The sequence below is a fragment of the Saccopteryx bilineata genome, chromosome 2 (genome assembly GCF_036850765.1).
Source record: "Saccopteryx bilineata isolate mSacBil1 chromosome 2, mSacBil1_pri_phased_curated, whole genome shotgun sequence".
Taxonomy (NCBI): Eukaryota; Metazoa; Chordata; class Mammalia; order Chiroptera; family Emballonuridae; genus Saccopteryx; species Saccopteryx bilineata.
The window spans coordinates 263,341,208-263,360,225 of NC_089491.1; the positions used below are offsets into that span (position 1 = coordinate 263,341,208).

The 19,018-nt window shown below is 47.3% G+C and overlaps 1 protein-coding gene and 1 long non-coding RNA gene across 2 annotated transcripts; one reads left to right on the plus strand and one right to left on the minus strand.

Moving 5' to 3' along the window:
- Positions 1-266: 266 nt before the first annotated feature.
- LOC136325653 (uncharacterized) lies at positions 267-3,517 on the plus strand. Its single transcript, XR_010729293.1, has 2 exons — positions 267-889; positions 1,248-3,517. It is a non-coding gene; the product is annotated as an uncharacterized lncRNA (long non-coding RNA).
- Positions 3,199-15,849, minus strand: UNC119B (unc-119 lipid binding chaperone B). The gene is made up of 5 exons (XM_066260386.1): positions 15,573-15,849; positions 12,630-12,743; positions 9,970-10,078; positions 9,675-9,847; positions 3,199-6,767 (listed from the first exon to the last, which is right to left on the minus strand). The coding sequence occupies exons 1-5, from the start codon at positions 15,814-15,816 to the stop codon at positions 6,655-6,657; spliced, it is 753 nt and encodes a 250-aa protein (XP_066116483.1). The 5' UTR covers positions 15,817-15,849; the 3' UTR covers positions 3,199-6,654.
- Positions 15,850-19,018: the final 3,169 nt, after the last annotated feature.

Below are 19,018 nucleotides of genomic sequence, written 5' to 3' on the forward strand. Positions count from 1 at the left end.
TGAGGACTTCTTCACCTTTCCATCACCCCAGCTGGCCACTACCCTGGGCCAAGGAAAAGAGGGAGAAACAGAGGAGGAATAAGTCAGTGCTATTTGGCGACAGAGGCCAATAATTGTTTCAGGTGGCCCAGATCACCTGAAATTAAATTGTTTGTGACCTTAAACATGGATGTACACTTTATATTAAAGGTGTGCAAGTTTTCCAACAGAGACAGAAATCAGACAATGTTTGCAGGGCTGGAATGGAAGCAGGGAACTGTCCACCAACATCAGGAACATGAGAAAACTTTTAGGGGTGATGGATATGCCCTCTATCATGACTGTGATGGGCATAAGACTATACATTTGTCAACACTCATCAAACTGTACTCTTAAATGACGTGAATTTCACTGTAGTTAAAGGTACACCTTAACTTTTATATACTTACATAAATTTTTAATTCTCAACAGCCCCCAGCAAAATAAAGCAAAATTATTAAACCTAAAGCCCAATTACCCTAGAAACCAGTTACACTCACACTATTTACAGAAAGACCACCCCCACCCCATACCTACTCCCCCCCAGCAATACAAGGGGCCCAGTTAGGAGACAAGAGGGTACACATACTGTGAAAACCTTTAATTTCTGTCTCGTGGCAAAATATTATTTTATACAAATAAGTCACCTAGTTTACTTTGGACACAAAGACAATCAAGACTTGAACAAGGTATTGATGTCACCCCATTAAAATAAAAATTTATTTATAAAAAAAAAAAAAGACTCAAACGAGGGAGATGTGCAGCAGCTCCATGGCTTCTCTGGCCAGGCCTGAGCCTTGCCAGCGCCTCCCCTAGGAGGCCACTGCCATCAGCCAGCCCCTGCTCTGCTGTAACCATGTGCAACCAAAAGGCAGTGATCGAGGACCTGGGTTCGATTCCCGGCCAGGGCACACAGGAGAAGCGCCCATTTGCTTCTCCACCCCCCCCCTTCCTCTCTGTCTCTCTCTTCCCCTCCCGCAGCCAAGGCTCCATTGGAGCAAAGATGGCCCGGGCGCTGGGGATGGCTCTGTGGCCTCTGCCTCAGGCGCTAGAGTGGCTCTGGTCGCAACATGGCGACACCCAGGATGGGCAGAGCATCGCCCCCTGGTGGGCAGAGCGTCGCCCCTGGTGGGCGTGCCGGGTGGATCCCGGTCGGGCGCATGCGGGAGTCTGTCTGACTGTCTCTCCCTGTTTCCAGCTTCAGAAAAATGAAAAAAAAAAAAAAAAAGGCAGTGATCAAAATGGTCGATATGTCTCAAAAATGCCAATGTGTCAAAGGAGATGCGACAGGACTTCGTGGAATATGCTACTCAGGTGCTGGAGAAATACAGAGACGGATACTGTGGCCCATATAACGCAGGAGTCTCAGCATGCTTTCCTTCTGAGGGGCACACCCGCACCTTTCCCTTCCCCACCCTCCTCCTCCCAGGCATGGTACCTTCACCTCTCTCTCCTGAGCTCCAAGGGCCCTTCTTCTGCCTCTGTAACTGGTTTCCTACTACCTCAGTAACTTTCTAAATACACTTTCTCTTATAATTTGGGGAGGGGTAAGTTTGACAAGTATAACCCCGGCTGACACTGGATCATGAGGAGGAACTTCGGTAGTTACGTGACCCATGAAACCAAACACTTCATCTACTTCTACCTGGGCCAAGTGGCCATTCTTCTGTTCAAATCTGGTTAAAAGCATGGACTGTACCATACACCCAGTGATCCATCCAAAAATAAGGACTACAGCCTAAATTCCAAATACAGGGAGTCCTCAGGTTACGAGTCTCGACATACATTTCAAAATTAGTGTTTACTCCCATAAAAGCTTTAAAAAATTGAGATCTGTTTCAGCTTACAACAGTAGCATCATACTTACCAACTACGTCATACTTATAGACTAGCCTGAAACAATTCTTTTTTTTTTTTTTTTTTACAGAGACAGAGAGTCAGAGAGAGGGATAGATAGGGACAGACAGACAGGAATGGGGAGATGAGAAGCATCAATCATTAGTTTTTCGTTGCGCGTTGCAACATCTTAGTTGTTCATTGATTGCTTTCTCATAAATGCCTTGACCGCGGGCCTTCAGCAGACTGTGTAACCCCTTGCTCGAGCCAGTGACCTTGGGCTCAAGCCAGTGAGCTTTTGCTCAGACCAGTTGGGCCCACACTCAAGCTGGCGACCTTGGGGTCTTGAACCTGGGTCTTCTGCATCCTAGTCCGACGCTCTATCCACTGCGCCACCACCTGGTCAGGCTGAAACAATTCTTTAAGAAGGTAGAGAGGCCTGCAACAGACCCTGTGCCCTCTACATCAGCTGCTTCTCGAGATGAAACACCCATAATACAGGTAACATCATCTCCAGCGTCTCCTGCATGTTCCTTAGGCAATCCTGATTCCCCTGACACCCAGTTATCTCCAGCACCTTCTGCAGGTTCTCCTGCCTCTCCAGCTTCCTCTTCCTGATAGGTCACTCTCTCCCGCCTTGCAGTGCCCCTTCCAGTATGCAAGCCAACCATGGGAATAAAGGGTAAGGAGATTTTTTTTTTACACTCATTTTTTGGTTACTACAGTGTACAGTACAGTATTTATGTCCTTTTCCTTTTTCTGTGACTTAGTTGTGTTTCTAGATTATAATTTTACAACTGTGTTAGGATAGGTAACTGACTTAGGCTAGGGTGTGTTTCGACTGATACTAAAATTCAAGTTATGGCCCTGGCCGGTTGGCTCAGCGGTAGAGCGTCGGCCTGGCGTGCTGGGGACCCGGGTTCAATTCCCAGCCAGGGCACATAGGAGAAGCGCCCATTTGCTTCTTCACCCCCACCCCTCCTTCCTCTCTGTCTCTCTCTTCCCCTCCCGCAGCCTTTGACTGTCTCTCCCCGTTTCCAGCTTCAGAAAAATTAAAAAAAATAAAAATAAAAAAAAATAAAATAAAATTCAAGTTATGTCACTGTTGTAGGAACAGAACTGTGTCGTAACCCAAGGATACCCTGTACCAGAAACTGAAACCTGCAGCCTTGCCTAAGGGAACACCTTGATCTTGAACCTTTACTGTGTTGGTTTTGTACAGGGCATTCTCTGTACTCATTTGTTGTGGTTATAAAAAATGAGAAAAACATAAAAAAATAATGAAAAATAAAACTGGAATGAGGATCTTATCTTAGGTAAAGGGGAAAGAGGAAGAAGGACAGATCAGGTCATTGATGTTTCTTATATTCTGTGAAAAATAGATTTACAGGGGAAAAAAGAGACTTTCACAATTTCAATGACTTTACAAAACCTTTGTAAAACAAGGGGTAAACCCACCTCCGCCAGAGCCTTCTCGTGGCTAAAACAGTCCGTAACACAGCACGTGACGTGATGATTCAATGGTTAGGCTCTCGCAGCAGGTGCAGCCGCACCATCTCAGGAATCCACATGCGCTGGCAAGGAATCTGTGCTATGATTTGTAGGACAGGCAGTCCCTATTCCCCAAACCTTCTAGTGACAATGGACATCAGAAGAAAGTGACTTTACAGAGGGAAAAAGAGTACCCTGGGAGCCTACCAGGGTGGCAGAGCAGACTAAGGCAAGACTCATCCTATCTGTGTATTAGGACACAGCCTATTAGTGTGCTCCACAAATGAGTTACACTTCAACTGAAAAAATCAGTTGAAGAGTCCCCAGTCATTGCCACTTCAAGAACCACCAGTCTATGATTAGACCCAACATTTCCAAATAACTGCCCATATTTGGGAATCAGGTCGCCCAAAGATGGCAGGTGTCTTCGGAAGCCTATGCCCCTGAAAATGACATTCTCTGCGAGATAACTCGGAGCTAACACGTGAGAAGAGGGCAGCCTACTTCAGCCCAGAACTACTGTGGGTTATCTCCTGTTTATTAGAACACAGAGTGAAATAAACCAGGATCATCTTTGGAGAAGCTAGAAGGGCATCGTAGCCTAAAGGCGTCACAGGAAAAGAGAGGCTCTCTCGCATGAGAGCCAAGGCAGAGGGACAAGAGCCAAACAGAAGAGAAAAGGGTGCCGGCAGCAGACCCGTGGCACCAAGCGGGCCCACCAGCCCTGGAATGTGCTCCCTCCGGGAGCTGCTCTCAGGTGCCGGCTGTGAAAAGACAGCATGGACTCCCACGCAGTGAGCATTTTCCTCCCACTGTGTCAACCATGAGCTAACGGCTACCAAAACTCCAGGTTTCTTACTCACATCACTCCCTGTTCTGATTCAACTTTTGATTAGTTCAGACACTTTCAGAGAAAGTATCACTTCCAATGCTCTCCCCAATTCAGGCACAAAAGCTTGAATTTCAAACTCGCCTGGTTAATATCACAGAGTGGGAATGCTTCTCAAGATCTCCTGAGTAGCTGTACATAAGAATCCAGTCTCAGGTACAGAACACCAGCCCTTCTGTTGCAGAAGATGGCAAGTTCTGTCCTGCTGGGCAGTTTGAGCACTTGGCCTCAAATGGTCTCCAGGGAGACTAAGGCAAGCTAATGGGGAAGAGGACACAGCTCAATTCAAGCCAGAGGACCTGCCTCCTCTGCCCTGCTGGTCCATCTCCTTGCAAAAGCTAACACTGCAGATAACAGCCCACAGTATACAAGGTGCAGTCTGCCCTGGAACACATTTCCAAGACATTCCACTGAGCAGAGCTCTGGGAAGCTCCAGAAACCACATCCTAGACAACTAATTAAATATCAAATAGTAGAAACTCTCCTGATAGGGCTTCTGTCACAGACAGAAGGTGTTAGTCTGAAGCTCGGTAGGAACCGTGAGCCAGAGGAGCCACAATGAGAAACAGAGGGACGTGAGCAGTGCTGAAGTTGGCCCATGGAGGGGGGAACGAGGGCGATGCAGCCTTTCCCAGCAGCATGTGGGACAGAGCCCCATGTAAGGCACCTGGATTTGTAGTCGGCTCCAGTTCTGAGATTCCCTGATCTGCAGGGCACCCAGCCTGTTCCTTCTTAAGTGGTGGGGTCCCATGCTGGCACTCAGTGAGAAAACTGTCAGCATCTTGCAGAGCCGACTCTGGCCCAGCACAAAGCACTGGGCCATGGTTCCAGACCACTCACACTCTAGAACCCAAACTGGGAGCAACACTGGTCAGTGAATGCGCAGGGTCTTTTGTGGCCAAGGGTTGACCCCTCTTTCCCTGGCCCCACACTGCCTTCCCCCCAAGTACTTTGGGGAACAGCTCGACAGTGACTATTACCACATACCTAGGACACTCCTACAGCTACCTTCCTATCAATGCTAAATCCTGGCCAAAGCAACAGTCTTCCTGGAGTTCAGGCTGAGCACCTAAAGCCACCCACACAGTCAGACAACCACAGGGAGCAAAGGAGGTGAGAGTTTATCCCATAAGGATCCAAGAGTAAAAGCAGCAGGATGTGCAAAGAAGCTTTTCTGAGAACACATCTGATTGGAATGGGTGAAACAGTCTAAGGGGACCTCACACTCAAAAAGATCCCAACTAGCAGTCTGAAGGATCAGATATGCATCACTTAGATCTGACCTGCCAGGATGGTTCCAGAAACTACTTCAGTAGAAAGGCAGGAAAATCTTCCTAAATAAGAAATTTACAAAAAGTTTTAGAGGCAAATTACCATCAAAAGCCAATCCTCTGGGCCATGCTGTGCAGAGAGCATCAAATGCCTCCTTTAAGCAACTGCTGATTTGTAACTATACCGGCCTCCACACAAGCCAGATTTGCCCCAAGAGCCTGCATTGTTCTATCACAAGTCTAACTGCACATCACCTATGCTGGGAACACTGCTGACATTTTATGAAACCTTCCAAAAAGAAGCCTGGGGGGGGGGGGGGCACACAATGAGGCCCGCTCTGGCCTCGAGAGATACAACTGTTCCAGCAGCAAAACTGACACATTCTATTTCAGAAGATACTCAAAAGTCAGGAGTCAGGAGAAGCAGAGCAAGCTCATTTCTCCTCCAAAATGAGAACAGGAAGGCACTGCCAGGCCGAAGCCTTGCGGGGTCCCCAGAAGCACTGGCCAGGGACCATGAAAGTCAGACTGGCAGCAAGCCTCTCCATTACACGGACCTTTCAGGCTGGCAGCCTGACCCAGCCCTCAAGCCTCACCTCTTGGCACCAACACTCCTCTCCTCCACCCCTTTCAAGTTTCTTTCCAATTATGCACAGGCTGAGGCCAGATTGTGCCTATGGCAACACCGGAAACAAGGCAGCGCCGGGAAGACGCTGACCTGGTGGCTTCCCCCCGCACCCAGGAACCTAGGGGACAGTTACGGACCCGCAGCAGGCTGGCCAGAACCTCCTCACGTGGGCACAGTGCCGTGAGACACCCAGGCTCACCAGGACAACCAATAGGCAGCTATGGATACATAAAAATAAACTTTCTTTTATATCTGGATTTTAGGAACCTTATCCTAATCCTTTACTTTACTATATAGTACCTCTGTGACCTAAGAGGCAGGGGAAGAGGGAAGAAAAGATACTGGGGAAGAAAACACAGCCCTGGTTGGCACCTCTCTTGGAGCACAGGAACTACCACCCCAGTCTTGGCCTCCTTGGGCCATGTTCCACGTGTGTGTTGACAGACAGCAGCTTGAACCACTTCCACGAGCCAGGACCATGGGCCGTGGCACAGCAACTCCCCTGTCCAGTCCCACAGCAGTTACTGGCCTCCGTTATAGGCGTAATCAGCCTTGTTGTGCATTATCAGCTTGTTGTCAACAAAGTAGAAGCTGTCAGAACGGGTCTCGTAGGGATTTTCAATCATCAGACGAACTGCAAGTCAGGGAAAGGAAAAAAGCAAAGACAATGCATGAGTCTGCCCCATAGGCTAGATGGAAAGAGACTGAGTATCCCCTCTAAAATTCATAAGCTGGTCCTTCATAAAACCTGAGCATACTCTCCTGGAATAATGAGGTCAGTACAGAGGGAGCCAGCCCCTGAGAGCTGGGGAGAACTGGGGACCACAGAGGCCTCAAAACTGAACACAATACTCACTTCCCCACATGAATGCAATCAACTCTCCGACAGGCCCTCCTTGGTCACCCCCAGCCTGATTCTGAGTCGGCACCCTGGGGGGACATGCTTATCCTTATGCCAACACAGACCACAACTTATTTACTCTGTGCTCCTGGTCCAAATGCAAAAACCTATGCCTTATGATGCTACTGCCCTTGGGCACCCCTGGCAACCAAAGGAGTCCTAGGGGAACATGAGTACAAGGAGACAAAGGACAAGGTGCCTTCTCCAGAGGTGGCTCAGGGTGTTGACATGGAAATGATCCAGTGAAAGGTCTACCTTGAGATCCAGATTTACATCTTGTATTTGTTCAGGCAATTGCCCAGTGACCTCTTTAACCACGTAGGAGAGGTAAGATAACTAAACAGTCACTACCTCTGACCAGGTAGTGGGAGTTAATGATTACATGCTACACTGCTCACAAAAATTAGGGAATATTTCAAAATGAGAAGCGATAAAATATCCCCTAATTTTTGTGAGCAGCACATTTTGAGTCCTCTAGGGGGAATGTTATTTTTCAGCACAGTTCTATAAAGGCAAACCTGATTGTTTAAAATTTTTGAACCCGCCCAGGCCAAAGTTATTTGGTTTATACGCAGAATGTTGACCTCTACATTCTTTTAGCTTATTTGGTTTCAAGAGGAAAAGTTATATTGCCTTGGATTAAAAACTTGAAATGCTATACATAATCTTATCTTGCAAGAATCTAGAGATTCCAGCCCATTTTAGGGAGAGGGGTCCAACCAAGATCAGATACTGTCATCAATGCCCAGCCCCATATCTTAGCAATCCTCATTTCACCCGGGACAGCATTGCCACAAAAGTAGAGTCCTTGGTTGTCAGACTATGACAACTTTTTTTTCTTCTTTTCCAAGTGAGAGGAGACAGACTGCCACATGCACCCCAACTGGGATCCACCCAGCAACCCCTGTCTGGGGCCAATGCTCTGACCATTTGGGGCCATGCTTGCAACCAAGAAATTTTTAGCACCTGAGGTGGAGGCTCCATGGAGCCATCTTCAGTGCTCAGGGCCAGTGCTCTCTAACCAAAGCCATAACTACGGGAGGGAGAGAGGGGGAGAGAGGGGGAGAGAGAGAGAGAGAGAGAGAGAAGAGGGAGGGGTGGAGAAGCAGGTGATCACTTCTCCTGTATGTCCTGACCAGGAATCGAACCCAGGAGATCCACATGGCCAGGCCACACCCTACCACTAAGCCTGGCCAGGGCTAGATTTTTATTTATTCATTTTAGAGAGGATAGAGAGACAGAGAAAGAGAGAGAGAGAGAGAGAGAGAGAAGGGGGGAGGAGCAGGAAGCATCAACTCCCATATGTGCCTTGACCAGGCAAGCCCAGGGTTTCAAACTGATGACCTCAATGTTCTAAGTCAGCGGTTTTCAACCTGTGGGTCGCGACCCCGGCGGGGGTCAAACGACCAAAACACAGGGGTCGCCCAAAGCCCAGCGCCTGGCGACCCCTGTGTTTTGGTCGTTCGACCCCCGCCGGGGTCGCGACCCACAGGTTGAGAACTGCTGTTCTAAGTCAATGCTTTATCCACTGCATCACCACATGTCAGGCCCAGACTATGACAATTTTAGGGACCCTTGGACTGTGAGAAAACTAGTCAGTAAGCCCTGGCCAGGTATGTCAGTGGATAGAGCGTTGTCCTGGTGCACCGAGGTCACAGGTTCGATCCCCAGTCAGGGGACATATGAGAAGCAACCAATGAGTACACAACTAAGTGAAACAACTAAGTGAAATGAGTTGATGCTTCTCTCTCTCTTCCCTTCCTCTGCACCCTCACATCAATGAATTAAAACACACACACACACACACACAAATAAAGCCCTAGTCAATATAAGTAGATCCTTCCCTATATCGCAACTAAATTCCACCACTATTCAAAGTATCCTGCTCACATCCTCATTGTCCTGGAACAACGTTCCCTAATTACTAACAGAGGATGCTCACCCGAGTGAGCAAGAACAAAGCTATAGGAACTAAAAGGGCCTGTTCTGTCCCTCTCACAGGTCCAGCTCTCCCTCACCTCAGCTCTTCTCCGGGGCCTTCCCCACTCCCTCCACACAACCACAGAATTTTTCTTCCTAAGACATCACTTCCACCATGTCAGTCCTGCTCCAGCACCTATCACAGCCCCTGCTTCCTGCTGGATCAATTCTAACAGTTTATCTAATCAACCTTCTTGCAAAGAATGAGCAAGAGGTCCTCAGACCTGTCCTTCTACTCAGCCTACAGTTTCATGCCTAGTCGTGATGAAGGAAAAAGTGAGAGCACTGGGCAGGTGTGACTAGCACACAGTGGGAAACCATGACTTAACAGTGGCTAGGAGAGGCGCTTTGTCTAATCAGAGCCCCAGGGATTGTCGTGGGCCTCTTATCTCCCTCAGACACTCCCTTTCCCACAGTGGGCATCTAAAAGGGATGGCCTGTATTATTAAAATCTTCCGTGCTCCCATACAGGCAGTGTCAGAGTTGGAAACATTAGACAGGAGCAACAGGAAATGAGAAGCCTGAGGTCAAATGACTAGAGATGCATCATGTCACTATTTCCCTCTGCTGCAAAATGAGGACATTGGACCAGATGGATTTCAAGGTTTGTTTCTTCTAGCCCCAGAATCCAGAACATTGTATGAGTCATAGGGTACGTACTGACATCCTCAGAAAGCTGGGGAAACTCATAGATGTGTTCGCAAGTGTTCCTGCTGCTGGGGATGCAGAAGCCGAAATCGAAATCAAAGTTTTTCAGCAAGCGCTCCCGGAAATAGTGCCGCTCGATCATCCGGAAGTTTGACACAGGTTTGTCTCCCACGGTGAACTCCACCCTGCAAAATAAATCTCCGTGAGCCCTACTCTGTCCCCTCATTCCTCTAAAGCCAACCCAACTGAGAACACAGTTCTCTGTAAAAAAGCAGAGTGTTTTCCCCTCGGGACACGCTGTACTCACGTAGCCCCGACTGTCCGTAGGCGGAGAAATGCTGGCGTGAACTGATAGCGGACAAAGCGTCCTGCGCTGATATCCACATCTCCACCTTCCCCCTCCTCCTCCTCTGGGTCTGAAAGCGCACACAGAACCTTGAGTGCCCCATCTCGGCACCACCAGTCCAACAAGCACAATCAATTAACAGTACTAACATCAACAGCAGGATGGCGCTATTTACTGTGTACTTGTTACATGCCAGTCCTGAGTTAAATTATTACAGGGAATCCTCACAACCATCCTGGGAGGTGTTACTACAGCTTCATTTTACAGATGGGGTAAGCTCAGGCTCAAGAGAGGTTAAATCACCTGTCTAGAGTCCCCCGAACAGTAAATGGAGGAAGCAGGGGATTTAAATCCAGGTCCTTCTGACTGAAGGTCTGTTGACCAAGTTGATATGCCAGCCACTAACCAAAAGAATAAGACTACAAAAGATGAAACTAGTCAAATGGCTCCTTCAGAGAACACAAAAATTTCTGACAAAAAAAGTTGACAGGCAGCAAAGACAAACCCCTAGGAAGAATTCTGTTGTTTATATGGAAGACAGGGACTGGCAGCCTTGGAGTACCATACTTCCTTGGACTAATGCCTACTCCAGGCCACACCAGCCCTATACCACCAACCACCTGGGAAAAGGTGAAGCAGACTGGCAATGAACCAATGTGTGGGACCTGCATGAGGGTCCACAAGGCTGATGACAGTCTCTGGTTTAGTCTATTCCTGAACCCAGGAAATGAAAGATTTGTAAAGTGAATCAGAAAACCATTCTAATGTGAACCGAGATAATTCCCTATAGTAGTTATCCAGTGGCCAGCAAAGATACTTCCTCTAGGTCCAGCCTGAACATGGGCACAGCATAAGACAAATCATTTTTTTAATGACTTTTTTTATTATTAATTTTTAGAGACAGAGAGAGAGGAAGGAAAAAAGGAAGAATGGGGAGGAAAGGGGAGGAAGGGGGAGAGAGGGAGAAGGAAGGAAGGAGGGAGAGAGAGAGAGGAAGAGAGAGAGGGAGGGAGGGAAGGAGGAAAAGATCAATTCGTTGTCCCACCCATTTATGCATTCATTGGTTGGTTCTTTGTATGCGCCCTGATGGGAAATGGAACCCACAACCTTGGCATGTCAGGATGACACTCTACCCAACAGAGCTACCAGGCCAGGGCCTGAGAGGTCTTTTTTAGCATCAAACATCTCTCTTTGACAAGCCCAAGAGCAATTGGGCAACCAGCCTGAGTGAGTTCGTACCCAAAGACTCTAAAGCCCTGGCACCAACCATATAATTCAAAGAGAGTCAGAGCAAAATTTCTCAGGGATTCCAACTCATCAGAACAAATGGTGCGGGAGGGGACTGACTCAGTGAGCATATTCTAAGTGAATATCCTTAAAGGTAAAAACTGGAGAGGTTAAAAAGCAAAGTATAGTCATATTACCTGCATCTGACATTCTTGAGACAGTTTAGTTTTGTACTGAAATGACTACTCTGAGCCCAGTCTAAGTCAAATCTGCACGCATGAAGTGGTCCCAGGGTCCTTGAAACATCCTAAGTACTAAGACAATGTGGCTTAGGGATGTAAACTCCACAGACTCAGGAAACTAGCTGGCCCTGACCCTCCCAAACAAGCTAAGTACCCACAGGCTTGAGCCTTTAGGCACATAGGTCACTAGATTACAGCAGCATGAAGAATACTGGGTAGGGCAAGGAGATCAGGGTTCTAACTTTGACTATGTAATTAATCTAAGACTTTCTCAGGTAAGTTTTTTGATTTAACAAATTTATAGGCTATTCTGATTAGCAAACAGATGAGAAAAGCTTTGCAGAAAGACATTAAGACAGACCACAGTCAATACACTGAAGGGTTATCTATGCTGGTGTTCTAACAGCTAACTCCAGGGGGTGCTAAATGTCCAGTCATGCACACACAAACCAGTCATGCACACACAAAGACAGTGTGGTCCCCTAGCCAGAAATGAATCACCCTGAAACTGCATCTCACACACACAAAAAGCGTCTATTCAAGGTTAATTTAAGGAATCCCAAGTGGATGAGTTCACAGGCCTGGGCTTTCTGTTCCTCCAGAAAACGGTGGAGATTAAAACCCAAACTAGAACTTACTAGGAAATCTGAGACAGTTTAAAGGCAAGAGAGTGAGAAGACAGGGGAAACTGCCTCATGGTCTGGACTAGGATCCTCTGTATCAGCTTTCTCGAGTGTCCCCAAGACTCAAGGCTCAGGTGAGCTTTTCTCATTACAGTTTAATTTCAAGGATTCCTTTCCTAAGTGGAGACAATATAGTAGCACAGGACCTGAGGAAAGTCACTTGGAAATTCTGGGCCTCAGTTTCCTTATCTGTAAAATGGGGATTAATAACTCCTCCAAGAGGTGTGAGGATTGCATGAGCTGATGTAAACAAAAAGCTATGGGACACAGTAAGGAGCACAAACATCAGCCTCTCAGCACAGCTTCAAACCAACACGCCCGCAGGCTAAGCTTCAGGAGGTCCTGGAATTGGGACACAGAATAGTCCGTGACACAGGTTGCAATGGTACAATGCTACACACAAAAAAAATCAAGCTCCAAAGGCCTGTCGCTCCAACTTTCAAGTGACTGTTACAACACAAAGGCCTACCTGAAACACAAGGCTTGGCAATCTCAAAAAGCACTGTCCCCGTCTCCAAATCTCGAATTTTGAAGCGAGTGAAGTCAATACTATAGATGTTGTCTTCAGGTTTACATAAATAATCTGAAAATAAGAGAGGGAGAGAGATCAATGCTATTAGATAATTCTCCAAAACTACCCTTCATTCATTTCTCAACTTTTGAAGCAGACTCATGTGTTTTTTAGTTTAGTTCTTTTGGGTTTATTTTTTTAACACAATTCACTTAAAATATACACAAAAACTTCTTACGTTATAAGCAAAAGTTGTGTGTGGAGAGAACTAGAAGATCCAAGAAAGAAATAAAGAACACAGACTTGGTATGGGTGCGATTATCATAACACTCTTAGAAACAGAAATTTTATAAAGTATATTTCTTTGGAAACACCTCAAAAATGGCCTACCAACCTTCCATGATCTATCAACTTAGATATCACAGAAGGGCAGAGTTGTTTTAGTTTTTGTTTTTTTAATTTCAGTTTAAAACACTTATGCTGCCTGACCAGGCAGTGGTGAAGTGGATATAGAGCGTCGGACTGGGATGTGGAGGACCCAGGTTCAAGACCCCGAGGTCACCAGCTTGAGCGTGGGCTCATCTAGTTTGAGCAAAGCTCACCAGCTTGGACCCAAGGTTGCTGGCTTGAGCAAGGGGTTACTCAGTCTGCTGCAGCCCCACGGTCAAGGCACATATGAGAAAGCAATCAGTGAACAACTAAAGTGCCACAACAAAAAACTGGTATTTGATGCTTCTCATCTCTGTGTTCCTGTCTGTCTGTCCCTATCTATCCCTCTCTCTGACTCTCGCTCTGTCTCTATAAAAAATAAAAATAAAACACTTATGCTGATCTTATGGCTAACATAGTGCATGTTCACCAAAGTATCACAAAGCAGAGATTAGTCAAAGTTTTCTGTAAAGGGCCAGATAATAAATAACTTAGTTGGTCTCTGTCACAACTACTCAACTCTTTCACTGTAGTGCAAAAGAAGCCACAGACAACACATAAATGAATGAGCATGGCTGTATTCTAATAAAACTACTTATGAACACTGATATATGAAGTTTATATAACCACGTGTTGCAAGATAATATTCCTCCCCCCTCCCCACCAACTATTTAAAAATGGAAGAACCATTCTTAACTTGTGGGCTGTACAAAATCAGGTGGTGGGCCGTACCTACACAGGCAGCAGGACAGACTTGGTGGTGAGGGCATTAGGCCAAAGTGAAGTAGAGCCCACAACAATCTGAGCAGCTAATCAAAACAGTACCTATCAATCATAGAAAACCTCATTGATTTCTTTCTGCAGTAACTCCTAACAGCTTCTTCTCCACGATTCATTCTGACACTTTGTCTCATCTCGCCCTGCACTTTTAGAGAGTACTCAATAAATAACTCGCTGAAGAAACAGACTTTAAGAAGAGTAACAAAATCTAGAGGTCACTAAGCTCTGAGCTGTAGCTTTCTCCAGTAAGCTGTCTGGCAAGCCCAAGCTCCTACACAGGGTCTGAGTGTCCACCAAGAATGCTGCGTAGGGCCAGGCAATAGAATGGCCTACTTTACCCTTGTTATCAGGATAAAGCATAAGGTTAGAGAGATCATATGATGAGCACTTCTGTACCTTTAGAGTCCCAAATGAAAACTGGGTTAGAATAGCAGCTTTTCCACAACGTTTCAATGAAAGGGAATAGCAAGACCTAAAGATATACTCAGGTATGCAGAGGACAGTCCCAACCCAAAGTGATGAGAAATGAGGACATAAAAATATCCGGACCAAATTAAAACTGTTTTAGGAGATTAGAATACTCTTTCATACAGTCTGAACCAAATCCACACACCCCAAATCACTAAACCTGCCATCTGGTCCCTGAGGCACACCTGAGCAGCCCTGAGCTTACAACTAAAGCAATTCAGCAGGTTACACATGGCAGCTTCGGATCCATCCTGGGAGAGCTGGTGTTGCAGGGTTAGAAGTCTGGAGAGCAAGAGGATTGGGCAAGGCAGGCAGTGTCTAACCAGGTGGCTGTAAAGCCTTTAGGGGGAATAGCAAGGGAAAGGGATATAAATCAACTCAGGGCTTGGCTTGGGAAGAAAACAGAAAAAGGGAGGTGATCCAGGTTAGGGGGTAGGCAATATTTCTTCCCACCCTCCCTTGTATCAGTGAAAGGTGTAGAACGGTTGCATTTTATGCCAAAAACGCATTTCTGAAACCCTGCCGTAATTCTTAATTCACTCAAACAAGTGTCAAAAGCAAGATTCACATTTCAGATTTTGTACATAAACTGAAACTTTATTATTTTTATGTGGCACGGTTTTAAATTTGCATGAAATGCCAAGGCATCGTGTTTGAGGAAGAACCCACCTGCACACAAAGGAACAACGCTTGGGACCGAAAGGGGCCAAAGAGGGCTGGAAACGGGGAGGGGCTGTCAGGGGCCCGAGTGGAGGGAAACGCAGAGAAAGCAGGTAGAGGTCTGGGCTGCAGGAGCTGCGAGTAGACAGGGTGAGGGGGCATGGCTGGCCGGGAACTTCGCTGATGGCTGGGGGCCTTTCAGGATGAGGCGGCCGCGGGCCCACTGACCAGGGTCGGGAGGATCTAAACTATGGGGCCCCCACCTAGCTGAGAATGGGGACGGCCCCGCCTGAGGACCAGCCGGGCAGGGGGCAGCCCGGTGTGGTCAGACTCAGGGGGGTGCCGTCAAGCTCAAAAGCCCCTTCCCAACCACATCCAGGTGACGGAGGGGAGCGGACCAGGCGCGACAGGGCCGGGGGCGGCGCGGCCTGGCCGGCCGGGGGGAGAAGGGGCGGTGCTGGGTGCACCCCGGGACGGTCGAGCGGCGGGCAGCTGCCCCTGCTGTAGCTTGCAGGGAGCCCAAGCCCCGGCGCGAGGGGAGGGCGCGGCCGGCCCCGCACTCACTCTCGGTGACCCGACTGAGGCGCAGGACGTGCTCGGGCCGGATGGCGTCCAGAGCCAGCAGCTCCTGCTCCGTGACCGCTGCCCCGATGCCGTCGTCGGCCAGGTGGTGGGGCGCCTGCCGCCGCGCCTTGAGTCGGTTCAGGACGCCGCCTCCTGCCTTCTTCTTCTCCTCCTTGCCAGCCACCAGCCCCCGGGGCCCAGCCGTGGAGCCCGTGCCCGCTGCCTTCGAGTGCGACCCGCTCATCGTTCCACAGCCAAGATGGCCGCCGCCTCCACAGCGCCGTAACTATGGAGAGCGGGGGCGTGGCCGGGCGCGGCACCTGAGGAGCGAAGAGGCGGGGCTTCCGGGGCAGCGCCGGGCCGCCCTTCCCGCAGCTTGATTACAGCCAGGTGGTGGGCCGGGGGAACGCCTGAGAATTTAGCACACCCACATTCTATTAGCCCCCTACCCCAAATCACCCACGTGTTTTTAAAAAATACCTCGTACGGTCAAATGACTGTAATGTAAGCTGTGAACAAGGCATCTTGAGAAAATGGTTTTTTAGAGCATACAAGCTTAAGTTAAAACAGTACTTGCTGCCCTGGCAGGATAGCTCAGTTGGTTAGAGAATTCTCTCGAAGCGCAGAGGTTGCCTGTTTGATTCCCCAGGGCACGTACAAGAATATATCGATGTTCCTCTCTCTCTCCCTTTCTTTCTCGACCAACCAAGCTTCCAGACTGTCATTCCTAAACCCTACTGTGCCAGAGCTAGACACTGGGCTGAACTACAAGGAATCCAGATGAATGAGGTTAGGAATTTGGGTATGCCTTATTCACCACTGTATTGGGTAAGTCTACATACCCCTGACACATGGTTGGTCCCCAATAGTGATTACTGAATGGATGAATGAATGAGGGAAAGCCTTAACAGTACGCTATGAAGGAGCTCCCAGTTTGTTGGTGAAGACTGTGAAGTACATAATTCATTATGTGGCCCTTCCACTTGACCAGCCCAGTGAGTATGAATGAACCAGAGGACAAACCAGTGCTGACTGCTTTAAGAGGTACAAACAGCAAAGATGCTACCTGAGTACACAGGAGTGGTCTGGGGGGTCAGGAAGAGGCTCCACAGGTGACTTCTGCACCGAACCTTGGAAGTTGTTGATCATTTCACTAATTGGAGAAGGTGGGTGGGGTAGGGGGAAGTTGCCCCCTTACACCCCAAGTGGCTCCTTCTCTTGAAATTCTGGATCCACAATCGTGTGCTGGAGGCCTGGGCTTGATTGATGCAATGCATCTACTAGGTCTAATTTCATCTCTCAGGCCGAGTGTAACTCTTCTCCTCTCCCCCCATGGTCAACCTGGATACTTGCTGGGTCCCTCTGATGGGAGAGGCTTGGGAGGGGCTGAAAGGCCTACCCTGGTTGCTGGACAAAATCCAAATCTGACTCCACCCCCATTGCCCAGCCTGGTGAGAGACAGTCTGTGGCCAAGTTCCTACCTAAATGCTGTCCTGTCTTTGATTACCACTGGGTGGCACTTACTAAACCACTCGGGGAAATATTAATAGACGTGCACAAAGAATTAAAGTCTTTCCCTTTGCAAACAACTCTTTTTAAACCACTCAGCAGTGAGCAGCTCTGAAGAATTACCAGAACTTTTAATATGGTACTTGATTGTGAACCACTAAGGGGTTTTGCATGCAGCCCCTTCCCACTTATTTGCTCACTGGACCTTTGTTCTCAGGGCACCAGGATTAGAGTTACCTGGATCCCAGCTTTTCTCTTTCTAGGGATGAAAATAAATGTATTAACCCCTTTACCTGCAATGCCACATCCAGGAACTTAGTCTACATGTAAGTACTGTACAAAGATTTTTACTACAGGGTCATTTGTAACATTTAAAAAGTTACCCTAAATTATAGTTGCATTCATATTATGCAGCTGTTAGAAAGAATGAGATCCATCTGTATGGACGGACTAGTATGGAAAGATCTCAAAGATATATCGAGGGGCAGGAAAATAGAATCCCATTTGTTTTTGTTTTTGTTTTGGGAGAGGAGAGAGTGAGAGGGAGGGAGGCAGGAAGGGAAAGAGATAAGAAATATCAACTTCTTAGTTGCATCACTTTTGTTCATTGATTGCTTCTCATATGTGCCTTGACTGGGGGGGCTTAAGCCAAGCTGGTGACCCCCTGCTCAAGCCAGTGACATTTGGGTTCAAACCAGCAACCATGGGATCATTTCAATGATCCCACACTCAAGCCGGCGACCCTGTGCACTCAAGCTGGTGACCTTGGGGTTTTGAACCTAAGATCTCAGCGTCCCAGGTCGATGTTTTATCCACTGTGTCACCACTGGTCAGGCAGAATCCCATTTGTTTAAAATAAAGTATATAAATATATAGAGATGTGTATTTTTAACTGCAAAGGAAGGGGTTTAGATATACACTGAAATGTTAACTGTGGTTTCCTCTGGGAAGGAGTATTGGAGGGATTAAAGGGGGATGGATATATATTCACTTGTGACATTATTTAGAGCTATTTCTGTACTACTGTATCACAACAAGCATTTGATCAAGGGCTGCTTGTGTATTTATATGAAAAAAAATCTTAGGATCTATTTCTGGAAGGCAAAGGCTAAGCCAAAGTAGCCTTATTTTCTCTTAATATTAAAAGCAACCTCTATCTCAATCACTTTTTTCTTTCTAAAAAACTAAAATACTGCCATTTAAGGGACTTGGGGCCTGTACTCTCTCTAGTCACTACTTAGGAACTGTGGTTAAAGGAAAAAGGAAAACATACAAAAAAGGAATAAATTTATGTCCCTTTTTATAAAAGGAGTAGGAAAAATTAGGACTGGAACCTCCAATCTAAGGTATGTCAAAAGGCTCTTTTTCAAAAACTTTTATGCAGCACTTAATCATCTGATAAAATTGTTGACAGATAATCCGGAGGATAAATTATACATGCTATAAACTTGAAAGTAAAAAAATAAAGATTTAAAAAGAATGCAAAAAATAAGTTTTTGAAAAGTACATACCCCATTTAAAGGAAAAGTGAAAATTGAGATTTACCACATTATATAATAAATCCCAAGAATTCCCTGGGCTGGACCCTAGGAGGACTGGAGTAGAAAGGCTATTTCCCCTTCATTCCGCTGGGTGCTCTGCTAGTACCTCTCCTGTACGGGTTGTCTTCTCACTGTAAGAGGCGTGACAGAGCATGTTTTCCAGGGCAGTCCCTGAGTAGCCAGGCAGTCTGCCTCAATCAGGCCAGGCAGGTGAGGCCCAGAGCTGGTGCAGCCAAGGTAAGCGAGATATATCAGAGGGCTTTTTCCGCAGAGGCCAGGACATTGTCTCCTTCCAACCACCTCCCTAAAGGTGGCAGGCCTCACCTCCATGAATCCTGGCGGAGAGTGCAGGTAGACCTTGCGGGCTGGGGCTGAAAGCTAATAATCTCCCTAGTA